Here is a 21,450-nt window from a genome sequence, read left to right as displayed (position 1 = left end):
AATTGAAATCAGGTTATTCTCATACCATGGACAACTTTTTAAACAAGGGCAGTGTCTCCTCTCTTCCCTTTAATTTCCTTGAGACTGTAATGGTTTTAAAGTCCTCTTTTACTTAAATGTCTGCTGCCCTGTGTAACCAATGTTTCCCTCCCAGTATTAGTGAGCATATTGTGCTTTCATGGAAAAACTGCTTTTTTATCATCAAATTGCACTTTACTGAGCCCAGTTGAGTTAATCTGCTCTGGCTGTAACACTATAACAAAAGAATATGGTGACTTTGGGAGAGAATATACTGCTCAGAACAAGATGCTGGACCAGCGAATGTTCATGCTTGTATTTAGGCTATGAGTCCCTTCGGAGGAAACAAGTTGGCACTGAGACAAACAACAACAATAACAAGAATAACACAATAAACGAGTTGATCAGCTGCATGGAACTAAAAGTGCAATTGCTTTCAAAAATATAAAAATGAATTAAATGAATCAAGGAATGTACTTGAGTACAAATTTGTGGTTATTGTATATCAGTAATTTTTTTTAACTCATTTCTAATTTATTTAGATTTTTGAATGTATAGTTATTAATTTTCTGATATAGATTTTACATACCAAGATCAAAAGCTTACAAATACAGTTAAAAACTAGCTGCTGAATAATAGACCAAATGGCTCCCAACCTTCAAAACTTTCTTTTGTGACCCATTGGACAGGGTGCAGGAGGTCTTTAGGAGACCCCTCCCTGGCCAGCCATGTCTGAAAGGCCTCCTCCTTCAGCGTGATAGCCTCTCTCTCCACTGATCTCAGCCACCAATAGACATCTAAATCGCAACCCTCTGGACCACATTCAATGTCTTGACTGTGGACGATCAAGGCATCGAACATGGCCCACTCGGATGCACTGCCCCCAAACCTCTTCCGAGACGCATGAGAGGTTCCTCTGGAGGTTGGGAGTTGAAGACCTTGCTTACTTGGCCGGGTTGAAGTGACACATCTGCGAAAAATAACACCAGGGTTTTATGAATGGCTCTCAGTCTAGCTAGCCCCTCCCCCTGGAACAAATTTTCCTAAGTAGACCATAGTAGGAGCTGTTACCCCGAATAACACAGTAACACACAATAACATAGCACTCCTAGGATCACCAGTATACTATATAACAAACATTAACTGTATATAATTCATATAACTAGCTCCACTTCAAGCAGCTGCAACAGTAAAATGCTTCTTATGTACTGTTGCATTTGAACAATTCCATAATATCAGAGATATCAACAGATCAGTTGAAGGGAACATTTTTCTGTATCCATAATTTAAGAATATTTGCTAATAATATTTTCATAATTTTACTAAAGCAGGATTTACTTTTTGAAAGTGAATGAATTTGTCGAGTGTTTTTACATTATCGTACTGGTACTTTGACTTGAGACAAGGATTTTCTCCATCCCTGGCTAACGATGACTGTGCTGGCTCAGTTAATTTGTGGTTATATCGAGGAGTGGCTGTTTTTTGTTTCTAGTAGGAGCCCTTAAAATATGTGAGAGTGTATTTTTTCTCAGGGAGCTTAACCCCTGCAGAACGAGAAAGTAACGATGCTACTTGTTTATGGAATCATAAAACAGCAGCTGTTGTAAAAACTAAGCCTCTATACTCATTAAAAAATCATCCTGGAAGAGGAGAAGAATGTGGTGTAATTCAATTTAAAACTTACTTGCTTTCTTTCTTCTAATCTCCATGTAACCTACACTCAACCACTATCAGTCACGTCACCGAAAAATTAGGTCCTTCCATCCTCCAAGCATGCATAAATAATGATGATAACTTGTAGGAGCTTTGATGAGGAACCATTTTTATATTTTGCTGGTCAAAGTGCCCTTGAAAAATAATAGAGAATCTGAAAAATGGCTTTCTCTGAGTAATTGGAAGTATATTCTTTAGTTGACTCCGACAGCTCATTATGCATTTTGAAGCTAGGTAACCTTAAATTGCATTGTGGGAATAAGTGTCTGATTAATCTATTTCAGCATTAAAAATCCCTTGGAGTGAAAGGAATACAATGCTAAAATAGGATTGGGTTTTTATAATAGGTTTCACATGAGGGACATGCCTACGTTCTTGCAGAAACCCCAGCTCATTTAACACTTCCATCAGAGTCAGCAGCTCATGAGGTGGAGAGAGATCTGTGGTAAATTGTGGAGTTTGTGGAACAGCCCGCTTAGCCTGCGGGATTTCTTTTGAATGTACTTTGAACTCCAAATTAGACACTTCTTGGGTGTAGAAAAACAAGCTTGGAAATCCCCCCATTAAAAACGTCGTCTGGTCTGACTGTGCCGCATTTTTGTAAAAGTTCTCATTTGACCGTGAATATATCCACAGATTGTCCTTTTTCCGTGTCAGAGATGAGTGTTCTGGCAAATCCATCATGTATCATCTGCTGTCAGAATCCAGTAAAAACAATTAAAGGTTCCACACACAGGTCATGCTGCTCCAATAGTCAATGAGGCAAACCTCTGTGTGTCGGTCTAGGAACCATAAACTCATTAGGAAATGCCAGTGAAGGAGGGATGCAATGTGGAAGACAAATGACCCCACAGCATATGAGGTTGGGGACAGAATGAATAGACAACATATGAAAAAAGCATGTTTACAGAACAACATTTGCTCAGTTTACACTAATTATCAGGCAATTGGAATAACTAGCGTCAAAAAACTAAAGGGCACACACTGTAATTTAAGACACTGTGGTGAGAGAAGGGCACGTATGTGCCACAGGGGGGTCCAGTAGAACGTCTGTAAATAAAACCTGCTGTCTTTGGAATGTCTCCCAAAAGTCAACGATCATACACACGGACGTAACCACGCGTTCATTTGCATGCATGCAGACAATGCAAATACATTCTTGGCATTTGGCCGAGTCACAGACAATTTATGGCCACTGATGCTGCTGTCATGCTGGTGCACGAAAGCGGATGCCCCTAATAGTGCGGGCGGACAGTTGGTTACCGTGAATCACACGCTCAGGCCATTAATGCTGCTTGTCAGCGCTGTGTACAACGCAATCAAGAAAGTGTGGAGTATTGAATCATGGGGCATGTTGTCCACTAACAGTACTTGGCATGGCATTGATTTCGACCAATAGTCCTTTAGCCCTCAGGAACTGGGATGTAGCTCATTGATGAGACACTTTATCAGTGGGAAAAAGGTCAGTGGGAGTGATTGATAACTCCTTTTATGAGTGGTAATACAGATGGTATTACTCCAATCTCAATGACATTTGTTTCAAATGGGCCATAAAAAGCCAATATGGGGGAAACTGGGTAATAACATCCTTATTTTTGTGTTTGAATGTTATGCATCTATAAAACATGCCTCTTTGTCTTGTATGCGATGGCGGATGGAAGCAAGAGTCCTTGGGGTCAACGTTGAAGCTCTTTGAGCTGTGGTTTACGGCTGCTGAGTGATGAGCGAGCAGCTACCAACCTGAGGTAGCCAGGGTATGGATTATTTGGTGAAATATCGATTCACACACAGAGTAGCTGTATGGAGATGTTTAGTTCACGTAGCTCACCTTCAGTTTCCTGGAGGAATAAATTTAAACAATTTGTTAGAACAGAAGGTTTGAAACGATAAACTCATTAGGGAAATGGCAGTGAAGGAGGGATGCATGTGGAAGAGAGCAAACTAAATGAAGGGGTGCAGGGGTGCAGGGATGGCGATGTTGGGCTGTCAGTTGGTCAGTCCACTACTTTGGTCCAGACTGAAATACCTCGACAACTGTCGTATGGCTGGCCATAAACATTTGTAAATATCCATGTAACCCAAAACGGGCATGCAGTCCTAATGGCTTCCACGACGCCCCGATTGTCTTGTTGTGCCACCACACCGTTGACATTTGTAGACTTTGAGTGAACAACCACTGGATTGATTGCCGTAAAATCTGGTTAAAGACATTTATATCCCGCTGAGGACGAAAATGTGATAATTTAGTGAATCCTGACATTTCATCTGATGCCATCATAGGTCAAAATTTCAATTTGTCCTGCACTTTGGTTTATGACCAGGTGCAAATCAAGTTCCACCAACCCCAGCTCTATCTTGACATCGTGTAGAGTGGTAATTGGCAAATATTTGTATGCATCCATGCTAAACAAAATCATTGTGATATACCTGTAGATTCTTAATCATGTTATAACATTAAGGATATTAGGGGGAATTTTAATTTACAGTAGTCTATTAATATCTGTACAGAGATTAGACCCTTTGCCGAATGAAGAAGGCAGCTTAGTCAGCATCCAGACCATACACTGCTCCATTACCTTACAAGATGATATCCATAACTGACTACAGGCACTGAACTAGATATTTCATCATATTTGCATATGCATATTCCTCATCTTGTTCTGCTTACAGTGGCAAATTCACCTCTCAGCATGTTACTGAAGGATCCATGCATAGCTAATGTTCAACGGTAAATTACATTAATTGTTTTAAACCTTGACATATCAGCACGATTATACCTGTCTCAGCAGTGCGGGCAAGTGTATTATTGATCAAAACCCTCACTGGTTAAGTGATATCCTTCTGTAGCAGGAACGGCAAAGGAGCATCGAGATGGATGTACAAGGAAAAAATAGATTTCCTACCTGTTCAGTCCGTTCGGGTTTGATAAACCCCTTACCTTCCGCTCATCTCCGCTCTGGTTTGTCACTTCATGCGGTTCATCGAACTGACAAGATACATGACTCACTGTCGGGTTCATGTCTAAACTAACTGGAGTTTCATCCTCACTGAGAAGTGCTGTCGTGCAAAATGAGCAGATTGAAGACCTGGCATTCTCACAATTACTCTTGATGAGTAACACTTGTGTTGTCATGTCACATACTGAGTCATATGTTTTTATCTATGAAAGCCTCTGTCGTCCTTTTGCCTATTATTATTATCTTAATTGTCTCCCTGTCTTGTCTCAGAACTTATCAAACTGTTTGTAACGGAACTCTTGGTTGAAACCAGAACAACATTTTGACGTGAATGATAAGTAAAAGTAAAATATGAAGTGGAACCCACTATAACTGCTGTCCTGACTTCTTCTGTCTTTCAAATCTACTATTGTTAAACCATCCATATTCCCATAAATACAACTGCCTGCACATCTTCTGAGAAGTTCCATCCTCCTCCCTCCCCTATCAATTCCAGGAAGCAGTTTCCACAAATATTTCTCTGAAGAACTCTCAAATTTCAGCATCTAGCGTACTCTACACCAACAATTTAGCTTTAACAATTTTTGTTTTGATGCCCTACTGCATCCTGATGGTAAAAAATAAAAAGATTAAGTAAAGTCAAACTGACTTGACAGAATGATTATCATTAGGAACAGGGGCATTTTGAGGCATAAACTCTCCTCATACAATGAAAATACAGATCTCAAGTCTATGTAGAGCCTCAAAGTCTGGGAATTTTCTTTTAATAGGAACTGTAAGGTACATACCACGTACAGAACTTAACCCGTCTAACATTTAAAGACAATTTTCGGCAATATTTTACATATAATCAACTTGCACAAGAAATCTCTGCTCACACATTCTCTCTGTCATCTTATATATTCCAGTATGAGTGGGAATTGGCGTATGCATCACTTTAGTGAGTACATATAATGCTTATACACCATACCATCTTGTAACTCCAAATGTCCTTTGCACCTGTTTTTGATGTAAGCTCCTCACTTTCCTAAAAGTGCAGACGGTAAAGAGGACATTGATGACTTTGCACTACCTAATGATGCATAACCTTTATTTTGTGACCCTTTTCACTCTGTGTCGGGCCATTTGCCTCCCAACTGTTTATGCCTGGGCTTTAAATCGCTATTGAACATCACTGAGGCCAAGTGGTGCAAGCAATAACATGAATAATCTATTGGCAGTTCCTGTTAGCCCGAAAGAGAATAAGAGCTCAATTACCATTTTACTTGAGGGAGGGGGTTGAAACCAGGCAGTAACAAGCATTAGCCTTTCCCCCTAAAAACGGAATATTCTTTGCCTATTGAAGTTGTAAACATCCATCTTACTAATGACTGGACTTCAAGGTATCAAATAATATCTTTGAGCATTTCACTGAAAATGTATAATCACTTCACAAGAGAAATAAATTGACCTTGCTTTTTTTGGGTCATTTTTTCTTTTATCCACACAGCAAATCACAAAAGGCACTCGTCTAACCCCTGGAGATGCATTTGTTAGTGGGAGTGGACAAAGTAGATATAGACAAACTTCTATCTTGGATCAGAGCCATCCAAACTGCAGTACATCACCCGAGCCAGAGTAGGAGTGAAACGTCCTGAGGCCTGAAGTGATCGACCGGTTTGACCAAAACCAGAATAAACGGAATTCTAAACTGCTGTTGCTTTCAATGCAATACAGCAATTAATGTTGTGTTGGCGACACACTGCTGCGATCGGTTTTCTACAAGCTTTCACATCATAAAACCAAGATTCTTTCCTTAAAATACAGAAAATGTTGTCCAACTCACGGCACACTTGGCCACTCCATGTCAAGAAAAAGGGGGATACATCTAATAGCACCTTAGGATCGAAACCATTTTAAATTCATCACGCAGACCCGGTGCCTATTCCAGGCACGTTTGTCAATCTGCCTGTGAAATGAAGAGCCAGAGGCTACTGACCCAGACACATCAGCTCCTCTTTTTGGACATCTAACACATTCTGAAGTCTTCATACTCACACATTGATTTCTTATTTTCAGCTTGCTGCGGCCTTCTAGGACGTGGCTCATGCTCAGACTTGTGTGTGGAGTGAGTGGGCAACAAGTAGCCTACAGGCCTACTGCATTTATTTTTCTGCAATAATTTAAGAGCTTTTCTTAATACAAAGTATAATTTTGCAGCAAAAATATTGTTAACTTTTAAAGGAACAAAACATAAGATATTTCAAACATTTTTTCCAATTCATCCATTTTCAATTCATCCTCATTGCAAGAATACATATTCTAAAGTTACGGCAAACTGCATCATGGGTAACAATAAAACTCTCTAAACTCAAAGTGTTCAAAGTTGATAAAATATTTATTTCCCATAGATTTCAATGTTTATAACATTTTTGTTTCAGATATTGCATTGTTGAAATTTCAAAATGACATTGTTACAATCGTTAACAACTGACATTTGGGATGATGTTGATTCATCAGCAGTCAAACGTAATTTGCACATTTGATTGGATTACCTTTTGTAAACCCTTTACAAAAAAAGACTCATGTAAAAATACTCTGATGCTGATTTTCATAGATTTGATATTTACAGATAAAGGAACAATTAACAAAGGAATAATGGGAAGGTGTTTCTTTTCCTTTCACTGTGTCTTAAATGTTAACTGAGAAAACACACGACTGTCCCACACAGAGAGGAGGGGGTGGAGATGTGTTTACATCCTGTTTCACAAGCAGCGTCTCTATTCGTTTAAAATCTACGGATGTGCAGTTTGGAATTCTGTGGGTGCAGGGTCTGTGTGGGTCTCCTGATCAGCCACAACATTACAACAGGTATTAAGAGGTAACTGGTTTTAAGGTTGTGGCTGATCAGTGTAAACGCTGCTAGAATGTAAAGTGAGCAATGCTGTTAAAACTCCCATACCAGAGTACATGAAACAAAGCCTCATGTGAAACATCAAAAGTGCTTCCTGTCCAACAATAATAAATACTGATCAGATGAGTACAAGTTATGCTTAATGAATACTTAACCCTAAGTACCTGAAAAATAATGACAACTTTTTCTGTGATATACTGCATGGACAAAATTATATTAAAACAACTCTAATAAAACAACTCTTGATAAGAAAAGCATACATATTAGTACCCTGCTGAATTTTTTTTTATCACAAAGACAATTGTGCAACGTGATTGAAGGTTGAAAACAAACCAATAATAATACCAACTGATTGTCTAAGTATCTTCTTCTTCTTCTTCTTCTTGTTATGTGGTTTGCAAACAGATGGTTCAGCGTTGACCCGAGTCGGTTTCCTTTTCCAGCTCATTGGCTCCACATGAGTGTTTTCAATCCCAACACTCTTCATCCAGTCACATTATTCACGGAGTGGTATTGAAGTGGGGATCTGATTGTTGAGCAGACATGACGCTCTGTTTTAACCTCTTGGTGAAAAGGTGACTGGCTCTACCACAGTAGGTGTGTGTGGTGGTCTGTAGCGACGCTTCCAGGGGCCGAAGCAGTGAGGTCTCCATGCTCTCGCCAAATGGATACTGTGATGTAAATAAAAGCGTGAAGGTATTATATTTCTCATTACACAGACATAGTAATCATCATAATGAGCTGATTTTTATTACTGTGTTGTACAACTGTTGTACAGTTATGTGTCACTGGTGGCTGCACAAAGTTTCATTTCAGCTCTTCTGCTCCTATATACTGTATATCCATGTTTTTTTTTTCAAACAAGCAGAAGTGTGTATTAACACCTGTGACAGTCAATATTGGTAAATAAGAACTGTATTCAAATCAGCTGAATTATGCGCCAAGTGTCACTGTAAGCTTGACAATAAAAATCTCCATTTCATTCATATCTCTTAATTCAGTGTACGTTTGAATGACGAATATGTTACCACAACCTCATAAGAAATGGCTCCGTACGGTGTTACAGCAGTGGTGAAAGCTACAGCTGCAGCATTACAGATATGCCTCATCATTGTATGCTTTTGTGTCACCAAGTAAACAGCATTAGATGGAAACTTCCAGCTCTTCTGCCAGTTGATAACAGATTCATTGTGTGCCCTGTGTAAATCAAGATGCGGACCTTTTGTCTTTTCATATTTAGGTAAACTGTTATTTTACTGCTCTACTAAAATAAGAAGGAATCACTATTTTACAGCATTTCATTTGACTCTCTTTTCACCGGGCATTAGGTTACTCAAAGCGCACTTTCTTTATTATCATTCAAATACCGCAGAAGGCAATAAAACACCATTAACAGCCTCCCATCGATTTTTTATGTGGATGCTGCTGGTGTGTTGTCCACACAGCCATCATGTCTCAAACTAGCATCAGCACTAAAGATTTTACAACTCTTCTGTGGGTTTGGCTGGGTAATGGTGGTGCCCTTTATTGCGAGCTCCTCGGCTAGCTGGGCGAGCCTGCCATGGGAGCCAGACTGACTAAGGAGCTCTTGGTGGGATGGAAATGAGTTTCCTTCAGAATTGCCTGCTCCAGGCTTTAGGATGCCGTCCTCAAAGGACTGTGTGGGAACAAAGTGGGAGGGGGCCTGAGGCGCTGGAGCAACAGGAAGAGTTGATAAAGGCTTCGACAAAATATAGTTTATAACTACAAAGGATGAAACCCAGTTCAGCTGGATCAGCCTCTGTTCTATTAAGCTGATTTAACTACAAAGCTCCATATCTTACATTCATCTACTTAATACAGTACGTGTTTTGAGATAACTCAGGACAAACCACAGCATTCCTGAACCTCCTCCAAGCAGGTGGAATCTGGTACGTGCTGTCTCGGATGCTGTATGTGTGTCTGTGCTGTCGGGAGAGACTGATGGAGGGGTAGGGGCAGAGTGGCCCATAATGAAGCCTGCTCGTTTACTTAATGGCTGAGAACATTGCCCGCACTGATAGCGGCCAGGCTGGGCCCTGTGGCGGTAATGGATGGAGACCAGCTAATGAAGCTTCCACTGCTCCCCCCCACTGCTGCACTGCACGTTGACCAGTGTGAGGAAATCCACAAGAGCAGATCGAACGTGTGCACAGAGAGAGAGAGAGAGAGAGAGAGAGCGAGAGAGAGAGAGAGAGATTTTTTTGATTTTGAAAACAGAGAGAGAGAGAGAGAGAGAGAGAGAGAGAGAAAGAGTGAGCGCTCTCCAGCCGACTTGCTTGTTCAGTGATGATGGTCACTGACGACGCTCTAAAAGGTAGAAAAACATTTCAAGTAAAACTTTGTGTGCTGCCTTCTTCTTTTTTGTGTGCTTGTGCTCTTTTGGGTGATAAACCAACTTGAGGCTGTTACAATTCTGAAAAATGTTGTCAAAACACAACCAAGAAGTAATTTAGTCTTTTTAAATATTGAAAGAATATGTTCACGGCCCATTTATACGTTTGCACATCTTTAGCAGGAGAGACAAGTCCTTTGCAGTTCGAGGGAAGGTGATGGACTCAACGCACTGTTGATGTTGGTGTTGGAATGAGATTTGTTAACAACCACAAAAACAGAGTGGCCAATTGTATTTAGCTTTATTTTTTAACTCATGGTGACGCTGACTTTTTTAAAGAATAATTTAATGTTGATCTCCAATAATGATCCAGATGAATCCAGATCTTCTGGACCAGTTTGACAACAATTGGTAAAGTACCCACAGAAATGTCATCATGAACACCTTGAAATATAGGATGCATCAATCAAATGTGCAACAAACGTGAATTTTAGTGTTACAGTTGAAAACATCAACATCTCAAGCAGCAACCCATCCACTGGTCGAAACTGAGAAGGGCTTATTTGTCTGGTTTGGGAGCGCAAAGACAGAATGACGGAAATGTTTAACAGGCTATTGATTAAGCACTGGTGGGTGGAAGCATCCATAAGAGAAAAACAGTGGCCTGGAGAGCCTATTGATAATATAATGACTAGCAAATGTTTCTCCAAATAGTCGGGTCTACTTCCATCAGGAGGAAACACTCACTAGAATAAACAAAGCCTTTCAAATATTACATCCTGTTACATTTTCTATTTCCCATGTCTTGAGTAACCTTAATAGATTTTTTTTACTTGGAAGAATGACTATGCTCAATTCTTTTCAGAAACCTTCAGCAAGAGCCCTTCAGGAAATGCAATTCCTGTTTTCTTTTACAGAGAAACCACAGACACCTGACTAGCTGAGGCTCTCCCTACCTTTTGGATGGCTTCGTAGACCGCTCGAAACGCTGGCTGCTTGTCATCGTGGTACACTCCCCTGTTACCATGGAGAATGAAGACACCTTCTTGTTCAGCGTGTTGACAGTTGCTGCCATAGATACAGTGGTCTGGACGGTAGTTCCACTGGCAGGGGAACACGTATAGGCTCTCTGTGACACAGCGACAAGCAGGGTTGGGTTGATGGGGGATAAAAATAACGGAATTTATTCAACAAGAAGCAAGTCAAATCAAATAAATGTAAATTCAATAGTGTCCTGAGCCTTTCTCAAAGTCTAACTGTGTGTGTGTGTGTGTGTGTGTGTGTGTGTGTGTGTTTGCAGGGACCTGGGTTATGGTGAAATATGATATTGAGAAGGTCCTGGTCACCCCAGGTGATATTGAGTTTATACTTCTGGAGAAGAGGCATCAGAATTTCCTCCCACTGCAGTGCAACTGTGGTCATGTCGTTCTAGGGAGACAAAATATAGCAATCAGACAGCATTCCTATTATTTTGCATCAGGAAAACCATAAATCTGCAATTCTATTGAAGGAACCCCTTCAGTCAACACTTCACCTCAGACAGACTGTCTTTCAAACAAGAATGCTCGCTTTGAAGCTTTCACAGGGAATTACAAGAGTGACCTCATCTGGTCGATGTTGGTGGTGCAGCTACCCCTCATCTACTTAACAACAATTTGACACAACTGAATATTTCTAAAATGAAAGAATGTAAAAACTTTAAAAATATAAATGGATAGTACGACATTACATTACTCCATGGATGAGGATTATTCTTGACAACAAACACCAAGAGTTGTTAACTGATAACTGACACAGGCCACATTAAATGTCTAGTCATATCAGCTTTGAGCCAAACATTTCTCAGAAACATTCCTCAGGAATGTGTGGAAAATGTGACAAGTAAATAATAAAATTCCTCTTTTTACCCTCAAGATATTTCACACCTGCAGTGCACTGTTTGCACTAATAAGTGTCTTTCATCGATATTCTGAATTTTAACGGTAGAACCTGGCAACATGAAGTGTAATAATGTACTAGGATTTTTTTTTACATGGTTATACATATTATAACAAAAAAAAATCTACCTGCAAATTACCTGAAAAAGTTTCTCCCTGAGGCGAGTCATGTTCATGAGCATGACACCTGAGTTGATGCCCGTCTTGCCATGATAAGGGTGACGGGCGAAGCGGTTGTACCAGCCGATGCGTGGCTCCTCATGCTCCGGAGCCATGGCAGCTAAGTGGCTTGAATTGAACCGAGAAAGCAGGGCCCAAATGTCCTCTACCGGCCGCAGGAAAAGGATATCTGTGTCCACATAGAGCAAAGAATCCACCTCCTTCAGGATCAGCTGAAAAAAGGGAGCAATATAATATAGCATTTAAAATTTGTAACCGTTGAAACCCATACTGTATGTGTGGAAGACGACTTTGGACCTACAGGCAGGAAGAGCCTCTGAGAAGCACACGGTTTGAAGAGCTTCTTCCACTCCTTCGCATTCTCCTTGGGAAAGGTGATGGGGAAGATGGTGAACTCAAACCTGGTCTGAACGGTCCTGGGCCAGGAGTCCAGCTTTAAGAAAAACAATCACAAAAATCATTTGAATCAGACTGTGTCATAACTGGAAACTCGAGCAAAGGAAAACAGAAGTCCATGAAAGTTGTGGTGATGTTGGGTGGGACAATGAGAGGACACTTACGGCACTTCTGAAGCTGCCATGCAGATCATCCTCAGCAAAGATGTAAAAGTGCAGGGGCTTTTTGCTGAAGAGAACAGCCGACTTCAGCATGGTGAGAGTCTCCTCCAGCCGGGGGCCACAGGCCACCACAGCCAGGTGACTCCTCTCATCACTGTATTTCTTGACTGCAGAGCTTGACCTCTCTCTAGGAGCAAAGACAAAGTTAAACGATTCAGTAGTTGACTTTTCCCTCAACCCATTAACTACATCGCTTATCCATTAAGAGACCATGTCTTTTACTAAAAATAAAAAAGGGGTTAAAACATAAAACAAAATGGAATCAGTGACATGTGCTTTTGAGCAGGCTCGTCTGACTGATACTCAGCCCTGTCGGGTTGGAAAAGCCATTAGATTTAATGAAGAAAAGGATTATTACTCGAGCTTCGTGACGCCTCCGAGTGCTCCTTGCCAACTACCACTTTCCAAGTTTGTACTGTCACACATTTCAAGAAACTGATTTGCCAATTTTCAATCATATCTCTGTACAACTACGTCTAGCATAGATCAAGTGGTGACAAGACAGATTAAACAAACGCCGTGTATTATCATTCTCCTTGTTGTCCCAGAGATAACACTTTTCTTACATGTAGAGCAGCTGTAGCTACTGCTCCACCCATGACTACATTACTGTGTATGTGTAAGAATGTCATTCTACAACAAATATATAAGATCATAATGTAACAGGGTAGTAGGCATTTTCTCCCAGAATGGCACAGCCATTCAATGCACGTTGATCATTGCACTTGAATATGTTATGGGAACAACTGATTATAAAACTATTATTGTATAGATTGGGGCCGGGACTGGATAAGCATGCTGCTTGCTCTACTCCTTTTCGGACAGATAATGTTTATTATTCTGTGAAAGGATGTGATGACCACCTCAGGCTTTTTAAGAAATTATATATATACACATATATATTATTATTATTATTATTATTATTATTATTACTTGTTTAATGTTCGAAATGAAGTATTTCAATTCAATTCAATGTGACAGTTAGGTTTATACTAACAACTTGACTGATTGGCAGCATGTTTGATTCCTGAGCACTACTTTTAAATGATGAGTTCAACAACTTCGAGCATTAGTCACCGGGCTCAGTCAGCCTCGCCCCTTGGAGCTGAGCAGCCCGGCACTAGGTGAAAGCTCGACAATAAAACCCCGTGACTACTGTAGGTGAAGGTCGCTGCTATCTTTGAGAGAGATGCACAAAAACAGTCGTACCTAAGAGTGGGTTCCAACAAGCAGTTCACTCCACAAACATCCGCGGGCAGTCTCCGATGCGGATCCCAGTACGAGGCCGACGGCGATCTACATTTGTCGGGATGAGAAAGCGTGAGCTGCGCGACGATCCTCCGTCAAATGACGCCCGCTGACGTCAGAGCATCAGAGCCAGATGCGTCGGGACTAACATCTGGTCCCGATCTGCTCCCTGGGGGTTAGTCGTTTAACCGACGGCCGTCCTGTGGATCCGGCCCAGAGCTAACGAGGCACCGACCGAGTCGGCGTCCGCGTTCATGTTCGATCAGCGAAGAGGTGGTTGCGAGTGAGATGTAACACACGGTACAGTGATTATCTGAGGACAGTGTCACAGACCGACAGCGGGCGGCACGTTTAAAACGTCCACTGTAGTTCGAAGATATCAATTACTATCAAGCCCCAGTAGCCAACATGTACAGTAGGGTTCACAACGTATTAGCCGTAACATTAGTCAACGTTAGCCGTAGCAAACCGTTTGTTAAAAGTACGCTAGCTAGACGTGCAGCTAAAAGCTAACTGCTACTTATGTCAGTTAGAAAACACAACCGGCCTAACGACTGTACCTGTCAAACCCGTCTTCGCGGTCACCGAGGCCTGCTGCCAGTCCCGGGTGTTTCCTGAGAAGGTGCCCGGCGTCATGGCTGCCCCTGCCCCGTGTCCCCGGTTCCCTCGCGGCCCACTCCTCGCCGTCCTCCAACGTGGACGCTAGTTTGCTGAACGCGTACAGCACCGAGCACAAGGTGAAGGCCGCGCACAGGAGAAATGCGTGGAGGTAGCATCGCATCTTGCGTCACACCGTGTAATGCGCTCCACGAGTCATTTTGTGTTGTTGTTGTTGACGTTGACGTTCGCCGCCGGGTGTATTAACACCCATCTGTCTCTGGGTCCAGAGTCAGAAGGGGGAGAGCCGGAGAGCAGTTGGTGTTTACAGTTGTCCGCCCCACCCACTGCACCCACACGTGTTCCGTCTCATCCGCCGACTGACTGTACAGTGACAGAGCACAGGAGACGGTGCAGCATGTCTCCTGTGCTCTGTCGGAGCTCTGGCAACAACACTGTAGCACCATCGATTCAGTCAAGTTCAAAAACGGAGTGCTTGTGTGTTTAACACTAACCAGACACTTGATAATAATAATTACAATAATAATATATTTGATTTAAAAAATGCTTTTCATGGACCCAAAGCGCTATCCCGCCACAAGCTGATTCGGCACGAAAACTTTACAATACTTAATAAAATACCTTAAGTATTGTTCTTATCAATGGCTACACGGCATTTCATTGTGTGGCTGTGGGATTGTTTGATCCATATCAAAACATATTTTATAACCATATCAGATTTTGTTTGTATAATCTCAACATGCAAAGTACCTAGCTCTCAAATAAATGCAGTGGAGTAAAGGTGAAAGATTTCCCCTCTGAAATATGGTATGAATATATGAAAGTGTCTACGTCCAACATGTGACTAAACACTCTTTTCTGTAGGACCCTTAAGGCACAACTAAAGACATTTTTTCCCCCCAATGCAACAAGTCTAAGGACACACACTTATGCATATAAATAATATCCATTTAGGCATCATTTTGGCCACACTATAGATGAGGGGTTCATGGGATGCACCTTCCAACTACCTGATGAGCCTGATTGAAAACACCGGGTAGTGTGAAGAGTGTGCAACTCCTTGACTGATGCGGATTAGCTGAGCGACTTAAGGACAGTCTGTTGCCTTTCCGTGCCTTGCTTCTATGGAACATATCATTTACTCTGTGAAAATAGGTTTATAACAAATTCAACATACAGTTCATTATGTGGAAACCTCTAAGAAATCCAGGTGTTTTTACAAACCGTTGCTGTTTATAATGAAACATTTTAAAATAAAAAAACATATCAAAGTATCTACAGCTTATTTTATTTGACATTATTGTATAATATAAACCATTCTATAGATTAAATCATGCTCAACTCTAAGTGAAGGAGAAGCATACTTACAATAACTGTTCATTTGTACTCAAATGCTAGACAGTGAAACAAGTATTGCATCCAATGGCAATAAAATGAGAGCTGGAAAGGCCAGTAACCAACAGTGTTATGAATTACTGTTAATGGCGTAAGTGGAAATAATGCTAAGACATGTTATCAAGAACATAGGATGCCATTAAGTGCAAATAATGATAACAAAATTCAAGGATAAACAACAATTCTGAGAGGACTTCACATTTTTTCTCACAATGCATCCCATGATCAGACCTGGTGAGCATGCGTCTCGAGAGATCTGGTCACACGTGGACAGCTCTGAGGACGTCAGTTCACACCTGACATGAGAACGCGTCTCCAGTGACCAACCACTTGTGACCACATCTCACTTATCTGCTCTACATGCAAATAACACGTACATCTTGTTTTTAGCCAGTCTGACAACACAGATGTGTCAGTTGTCGAAGTGTTTGTGCGTCTATGTGAGTGTCGGGATGGACAGAGTGAATCAATATGCTGTATGCAGCGCTACAAAATAAGAGTTTACCCATTTTAAAAATAATATTAGAAAATCTGCTCGCATCCGTGTAAATTTATGTGGCGGAGGCCACAAATAATTCAATGTATAAGAAGAACTGTTTTCACTTGTGGTTCATTATGAAACTGTAGCAGGTCAGAGGACGTCATCTGAGGTCAGCGCTCCTTCAATGTGGCCCAGGACACATTTGTGTTCACACAGTTTAAAGAATGTCCCAGGCGTCCCAGGCAAACTCCGAATGAGGTTGAGTGATCGGATCTTAAATGCCTCTTGGATGCGTTCACACCTGGACTCGAGAGCGGTCCACCTGGGACAGATGTTAAACCAGGTCTGAACAGGGTCTGAGTGTGATGCTGACGTAACGCAGGGGTGTTAAACGACAAGTCACCACACCCCATGGTAGAGTTCCACTGATATCCAGGGCCTTTTCTGTTCATCATGGTAGGTTTTGGCTGTTGCAGTTCAGATGTCCTGAAAACTTGATTAAGGGAAGGCAGTGGAAAAAAAACAACCTCAAATGGAGGTGAATGCTATCATACTGGCATTTGTAGTATTATAAAAAAATGTGCATGATCTATAATCTCTGGTTGAGGCTGCTTGAGAGTGCAGAAGAATGAGTTGTGCTGACGGGGAGTGTTAGTGAGTCTCTCCATTGACCGAAGTGGCTTCTTCATGGGGCGAGGAGCATCTGGAGACCCCTCGTTCAGTGTTATCAGAGCTTGAGCCACTTTGACTGTGTTGGTCTGCGGAGGCAGCACTTGTTGAGGTGGACGTGGGTTTGGCTTTCTCCTTAAAGTCTGTGATTATTACAGTCAAATCTCCAACAGTGACCTCGAGATGCTGAGCGCTGCTCCTGTCGACGTTTTTTAATCTTGGCCTGGTGAAGAGAGAAATAGAGAGACTGCTTTGAAGATACTAAATACTTATTTATACCTCCACCGAATACGAGGTATTCTCCTACTGTCTGCTATTGTCTTTGCGATCATCTTTGAACACATGAATTCATTACCTCAACTTTTTATGGCTTTTCTTTTTCAGTGTTGGTTCTTTATCACTCCTGTCTTTCTCTGATTTTTCTTTCTTCTCCTTTTTGGGGTTTGTGGGTGGTGCAAACTGCTGATTTACTTGCTGTGCAACCAGCTGAGAAACAGGTCGGGGTTTTCTGAAAGAGACAAAAAGTAGAGTTATTGACCTCAGTGGCCCCTTTAGTTATATTTATTTATATTATTGAACCTGTACGTAGGGTGTGCACACTGTTTGACTGTGGAACTCATATGAAGAGGAAGAGGAGGGGGCTTTTAACAGTTATTTAACATAGACATTTCCAGACTAAATCATCAGAAATTCACAAAATCTGACAAAAACGTTTAAGGATATGTTCAAAGTTTAAGACTAAATTTAGAGAAGACATATTTTAGAGCATCAGTCTTCAGCAGACTGAGTGACAAAGTGGGTAAACCTCCATAGTTATAGTGTTAAGTATAAGTCTCATTATCAGTGGAAGCATCACTTACTGTATCAGTAATTTCAGATAAACTGTGTACTATATTCTTAAACAGAATCAGAACTGGGAATTTGCTCTGTTGCTCTTCCCAATCAGAAGTATAGTTCAGTGCATGTACTGACGCTTGTTATCTCTAGACTTCTCTGCATACACAGAAACACAGTGTCAGAGGAATCTCCTGACCATAACCTATAAATAGAATCTATGGTGTAGTAATAATAAAAAAATGTCAGGGTAGGTTTCCAGTCTTTATCAATTTCACATGACCAACAAGTATCTGCATATGTTATGCTATTTGGTGTAATCTATACTTTTTTTTGTTTGGGTTCTTCTCAGTTACAACTTTGGCCCTAAGACCCTAAACATACTCTCACTTGGCAGTTTGTTGGGTCCATCAAGCTAAAACCAATGCAGTAAGTGTACCAGAATAAATCCTACTTTTGTGAAGGTCCTGAGGCAGTTTTACAGGAGGTGTTGATTCAACTGGGCGTGTTTCTCATATTTGGCCTCCCTACATGAATGGGGTGGACCACATATTGGAAACACCTCGGTATAATGCACAACAATCTCCACAACAACTACAAATTTTGACGAGCCACAATAAAAAAACAAAACGCGTCCGTCTGACTATATTCAGTTCAACTCAACTGTTGGGGTGTATTTTATGCAACACAAAGTTTTAAAGTTTCGATGCCTGTGGAAAGACTGACTTGGTTATTTTTACAGCTTTGGGGGGTAAGTCATAAGTTTCTAAATCTCACCCAGAATCATAGAAAAACCACTAAGGACTTGGCCTCAGGGGCAGATAGGGCCCCTGATCACAGAACCATCTCCATCAAGTTGAGTTAAAAAAACTTTTCAAACATTTTCAGAACTTGACTTCAGTGTCTGTTGACATAGATGGGTGTGTTTGATTCACCCGCAACTTTTCTGTTCGGCTTCGAAGTCTTGGTTCACAGGTTACACCAATGGTGACTGAGGCGGAAGTGGAGTGCACGGTCGTCACTCACCGTGTCGACGTCCCCTTCCGGACGTCGCACATCGTGCACTTGAACGCCTCGAAGCTGTTCCTGAACGTGCACACGCTACAGTCCCAGTGCCCGTCGTCGGAGGACGGCTTGGGCTGCCGCTTCGGCCTTCGGACAGAGACAAACAAAACAGAAGCACAGACGACAGCGGCACGGTTTGTTGTTTTTTTTAGACGAAGATCATGACGAAGACAAGCTGTTCTGACAAAACACTACCGGGGAAGAGGCGACACGACAGGAAATGTGTTCCGCCCGCGAGTCGGCCGCCGGGACGGGAGCTTTCGGTTTTAACACGGCCAGTCGCCCCCGCGTCCGAGCAGCCGCCCGCCGCCATGAGCGCTTCGCTCCCGCGGCTCCATCCATCGACCGAGTCTGCGGGCAGAGACACGAGCGGCGGCTTTACCTGGTGGGACTCTTCTTGTCTCCCATGTCGCGAAACGTGGACTCGGCGGTCTTGAGGCGGTTCAATGTTACAGGTGAACAAACGCATCGAGGATCTGCTGCTGCTGGTGGCGCGTGTGTGTGTGTGTGTGCGCGCGCCCGCGACACCGGAGCTGAGAGGCGCGTGTCAAAAAAACAAAACGACTTCCAGCGAAGCTCTGTATCGGCGCGTGATTCGTCCCGTCGAAGTCACGTGACCAATGACGTCAGCAGCTTCGTTGTACTCACTCACTCACACACACTTCGTCCAATCTCATTTTATGACAGATTACTCTTTTTGGTTTCAAGGATGTTTTCTTTGGTGTAGCGGTATTTTATAATACATCTTTTATTATTTCTGCTTGCTAAATATCACTTTCACAGATGTGATGTTCAGGGACTCTAAACCATTGTTGACTGTGTTTGAGTATGAAATCAATGAATATTTGGACTACATCAAGATTTTCAAAGAACTGTAAAGATATGAAGACTGTGCAAATATACTCAGCACTTGTAACCTCCCGTGACGCATATTGGAACTCTTCTAACTGTTGTTGATATGAATGCCTATTAATTACCCTGGCTGTTGTTTGTTCATCATTAATTTATTTTGTTGTTGTTGTTTGTAAGTGTATTTGTGTTATATGTATGTGCAAACTATCCTTACTTAAGTTATTGATTAAAAAAACAAACAAACATGTGACTGTGTCGAAGTGTGATTCAAAAGTGTTGCGTTGTGTTGAATTGTGTGCTGTATTGCGAGGGGTGGGAGCTACATTACATTGCGGGGGTCTGTACTACGAAGCAGGGTTTTGCGGTTGGCGAGGTAACTTCCGGTTTAACTCTGGGTGTTCCGTCCTACGAAGCTGGGGGGTCCCTTCTCACCGGGTTTAAATCATCACCATGGTAAACTGAACAGCTGAACTAACCTGCTCCGGAGCAGGTGGAGTTTCTAGATTAGAGATCAAAGCCAGTCACCAACCTACTGGCCAATTAGATCACTGGAAAACCACAGTCATCTGACCTCAACTGGGACCAAAGAGTCAAGAGTAAGTGATAAAGCGCAGCAGATACTGAGCTCAACACCCACTTTTACAACGGTTCCGCATGTGAATTTCCGATTCACTCACTCCACTGACGTTTCATAAAATCCTAATACAAAGAGTTTTAAGCCTGGATCCATGCCAATAAACCGCTTTTAAGGGTGGAAGAACTACGCATCCCATAAACCATTGCGAATGCATTTCCAACCTGTTTCCAACAGACTTCCAACCAACCAGAGAAGTCGATGTCACGCTTTAGGATTGTGGGTATTGTAGTACTTCTCAGTGATATGGCGAATACAACTTTTCCCTTTTCTCTCCTGAAAATAAGGCTGATGTCATATCAATATAATAGATCTATGCTTCACCGTGGAAGCTCGAGGGGTGAACACGTGACAGGGGGCTCAACCAATCACCGCTAATGTAATCACAACAGGTCAGGGGTCATGGCAGTGATCGATGTGACCACTATGATTGATGAGAGGCGCTTTGTAGGATTCACAGTAACAAGTTCTTCAAGTAACACAGACTTATTAGACGAATACTGTCTATTAAGCTGCAGTGCAATAATTACCAAATTGATCAACATGTGTGGAAAGGTTGTGGAAATATTGTCATTATTTATTTAACTTTTTAATTCATTATATAGACCTCTCTGTAATGTTTATCACTTGTCTTTCCCAGACGAAAATCTAGTCAGTTTATAAACTGTACACATGTTTACTGCAAACCTGTCACGGTATAACGACCTTTGAACTTGTACATATAGTTTGATAAGCTGCTGCTGATATGTGCAAAACTCAAAGGAAAAGTATAGGGACCATGAAATTAATCTTTCAAAAGATCCTTTTCCTTTTTTGAATAAAGACTCTCTTGCATCATTGTGCCCTATTTAAAGTAAATGTTTTGGTAAAATATCTAATTTCAATCTGTGTTTGTGTTTAGTAAACCATTAGATGAATAAACGATTAAATTCTTTACGGTTTTGCATTTTCTATGAAGTCGCAGCTATAAATGTTAGTATAGTATT

At 41.6% G+C, this 21,450-nt stretch overlaps 2 protein-coding genes across 5 annotated transcripts; both read right to left on the bottom strand.

The window, feature by feature from the left end:
- Nucleotides 1-7,046: 7,046 nt before the first annotated feature.
- On the bottom strand, nt 7,047-14,885 carry LOC118315199 (glucoside xylosyltransferase 1). 2 transcript variants are annotated; one of them, XM_035642273.2, is made up of 8 exons: nt 14,477-14,885; nt 13,878-13,964; nt 12,612-12,795; nt 12,353-12,484; nt 12,012-12,263; nt 11,239-11,362; nt 10,891-11,063; nt 7,047-8,252 (listed from the first exon to the last, which is right to left on the bottom strand). In XM_035642273.2, exons 1-8 carry the CDS (start codon nt 14,695-14,697, stop codon nt 8,082-8,084), a joined length of 1,344 nt encoding a protein of 447 aa, XP_035498166.1. In that variant the 5' UTR covers nt 14,698-14,885; the 3' UTR covers nt 7,047-8,081. The 2 variants fall into 2 exon arrangements, with proteins under 2 accessions (XP_035498166.1, XP_035498167.1); XM_035642274.2 differs by lacking the exon at nt 13,878-13,964.
- A 915-nt stretch (nt 14,886-15,800) lies between these two features.
- Nucleotides 15,801-20,301, bottom strand: LOC118315200 (YY1-associated factor 2). Of its 3 annotated transcripts, none has more exons than XM_035642277.2 (4): nt 20,159-20,301; nt 18,940-19,065; nt 17,435-17,587; nt 15,801-17,302 (listed from the first exon to the last, which is right to left on the bottom strand). In XM_035642277.2, coding segments are annotated over exons 1-4 (522 nt in total). In that variant the 5' UTR covers nt 20,161-20,301; the 3' UTR covers nt 15,801-17,061. The 3 variants fall into 3 exon arrangements, with proteins under 3 accessions (XP_035498170.1, XP_035498168.1, XP_035498171.1); XM_035642275.2 differs by lacking the exon at nt 20,159-20,301 and adding an exon at nt 19,361-19,597; XM_035642278.2 differs by lacking the exons at nt 18,940-19,065; nt 20,159-20,301 and adding an exon at nt 19,361-19,597.
- Nucleotides 20,302-21,450: the final 1,149 nt, after the last annotated feature.

The sequence above is a fragment of the Scophthalmus maximus genome, chromosome 7 (assembly GCF_022379125.1).
Source record: "Scophthalmus maximus strain ysfricsl-2021 chromosome 7, ASM2237912v1, whole genome shotgun sequence".
NCBI classification, from domain to species: domain Eukaryota; kingdom Metazoa; phylum Chordata; class Actinopteri; order Pleuronectiformes; family Scophthalmidae; genus Scophthalmus; species Scophthalmus maximus.
Note: the sequence above shows the minus strand (reverse complement) of the source record. Positions and strands in the feature narration are given on the sequence as shown.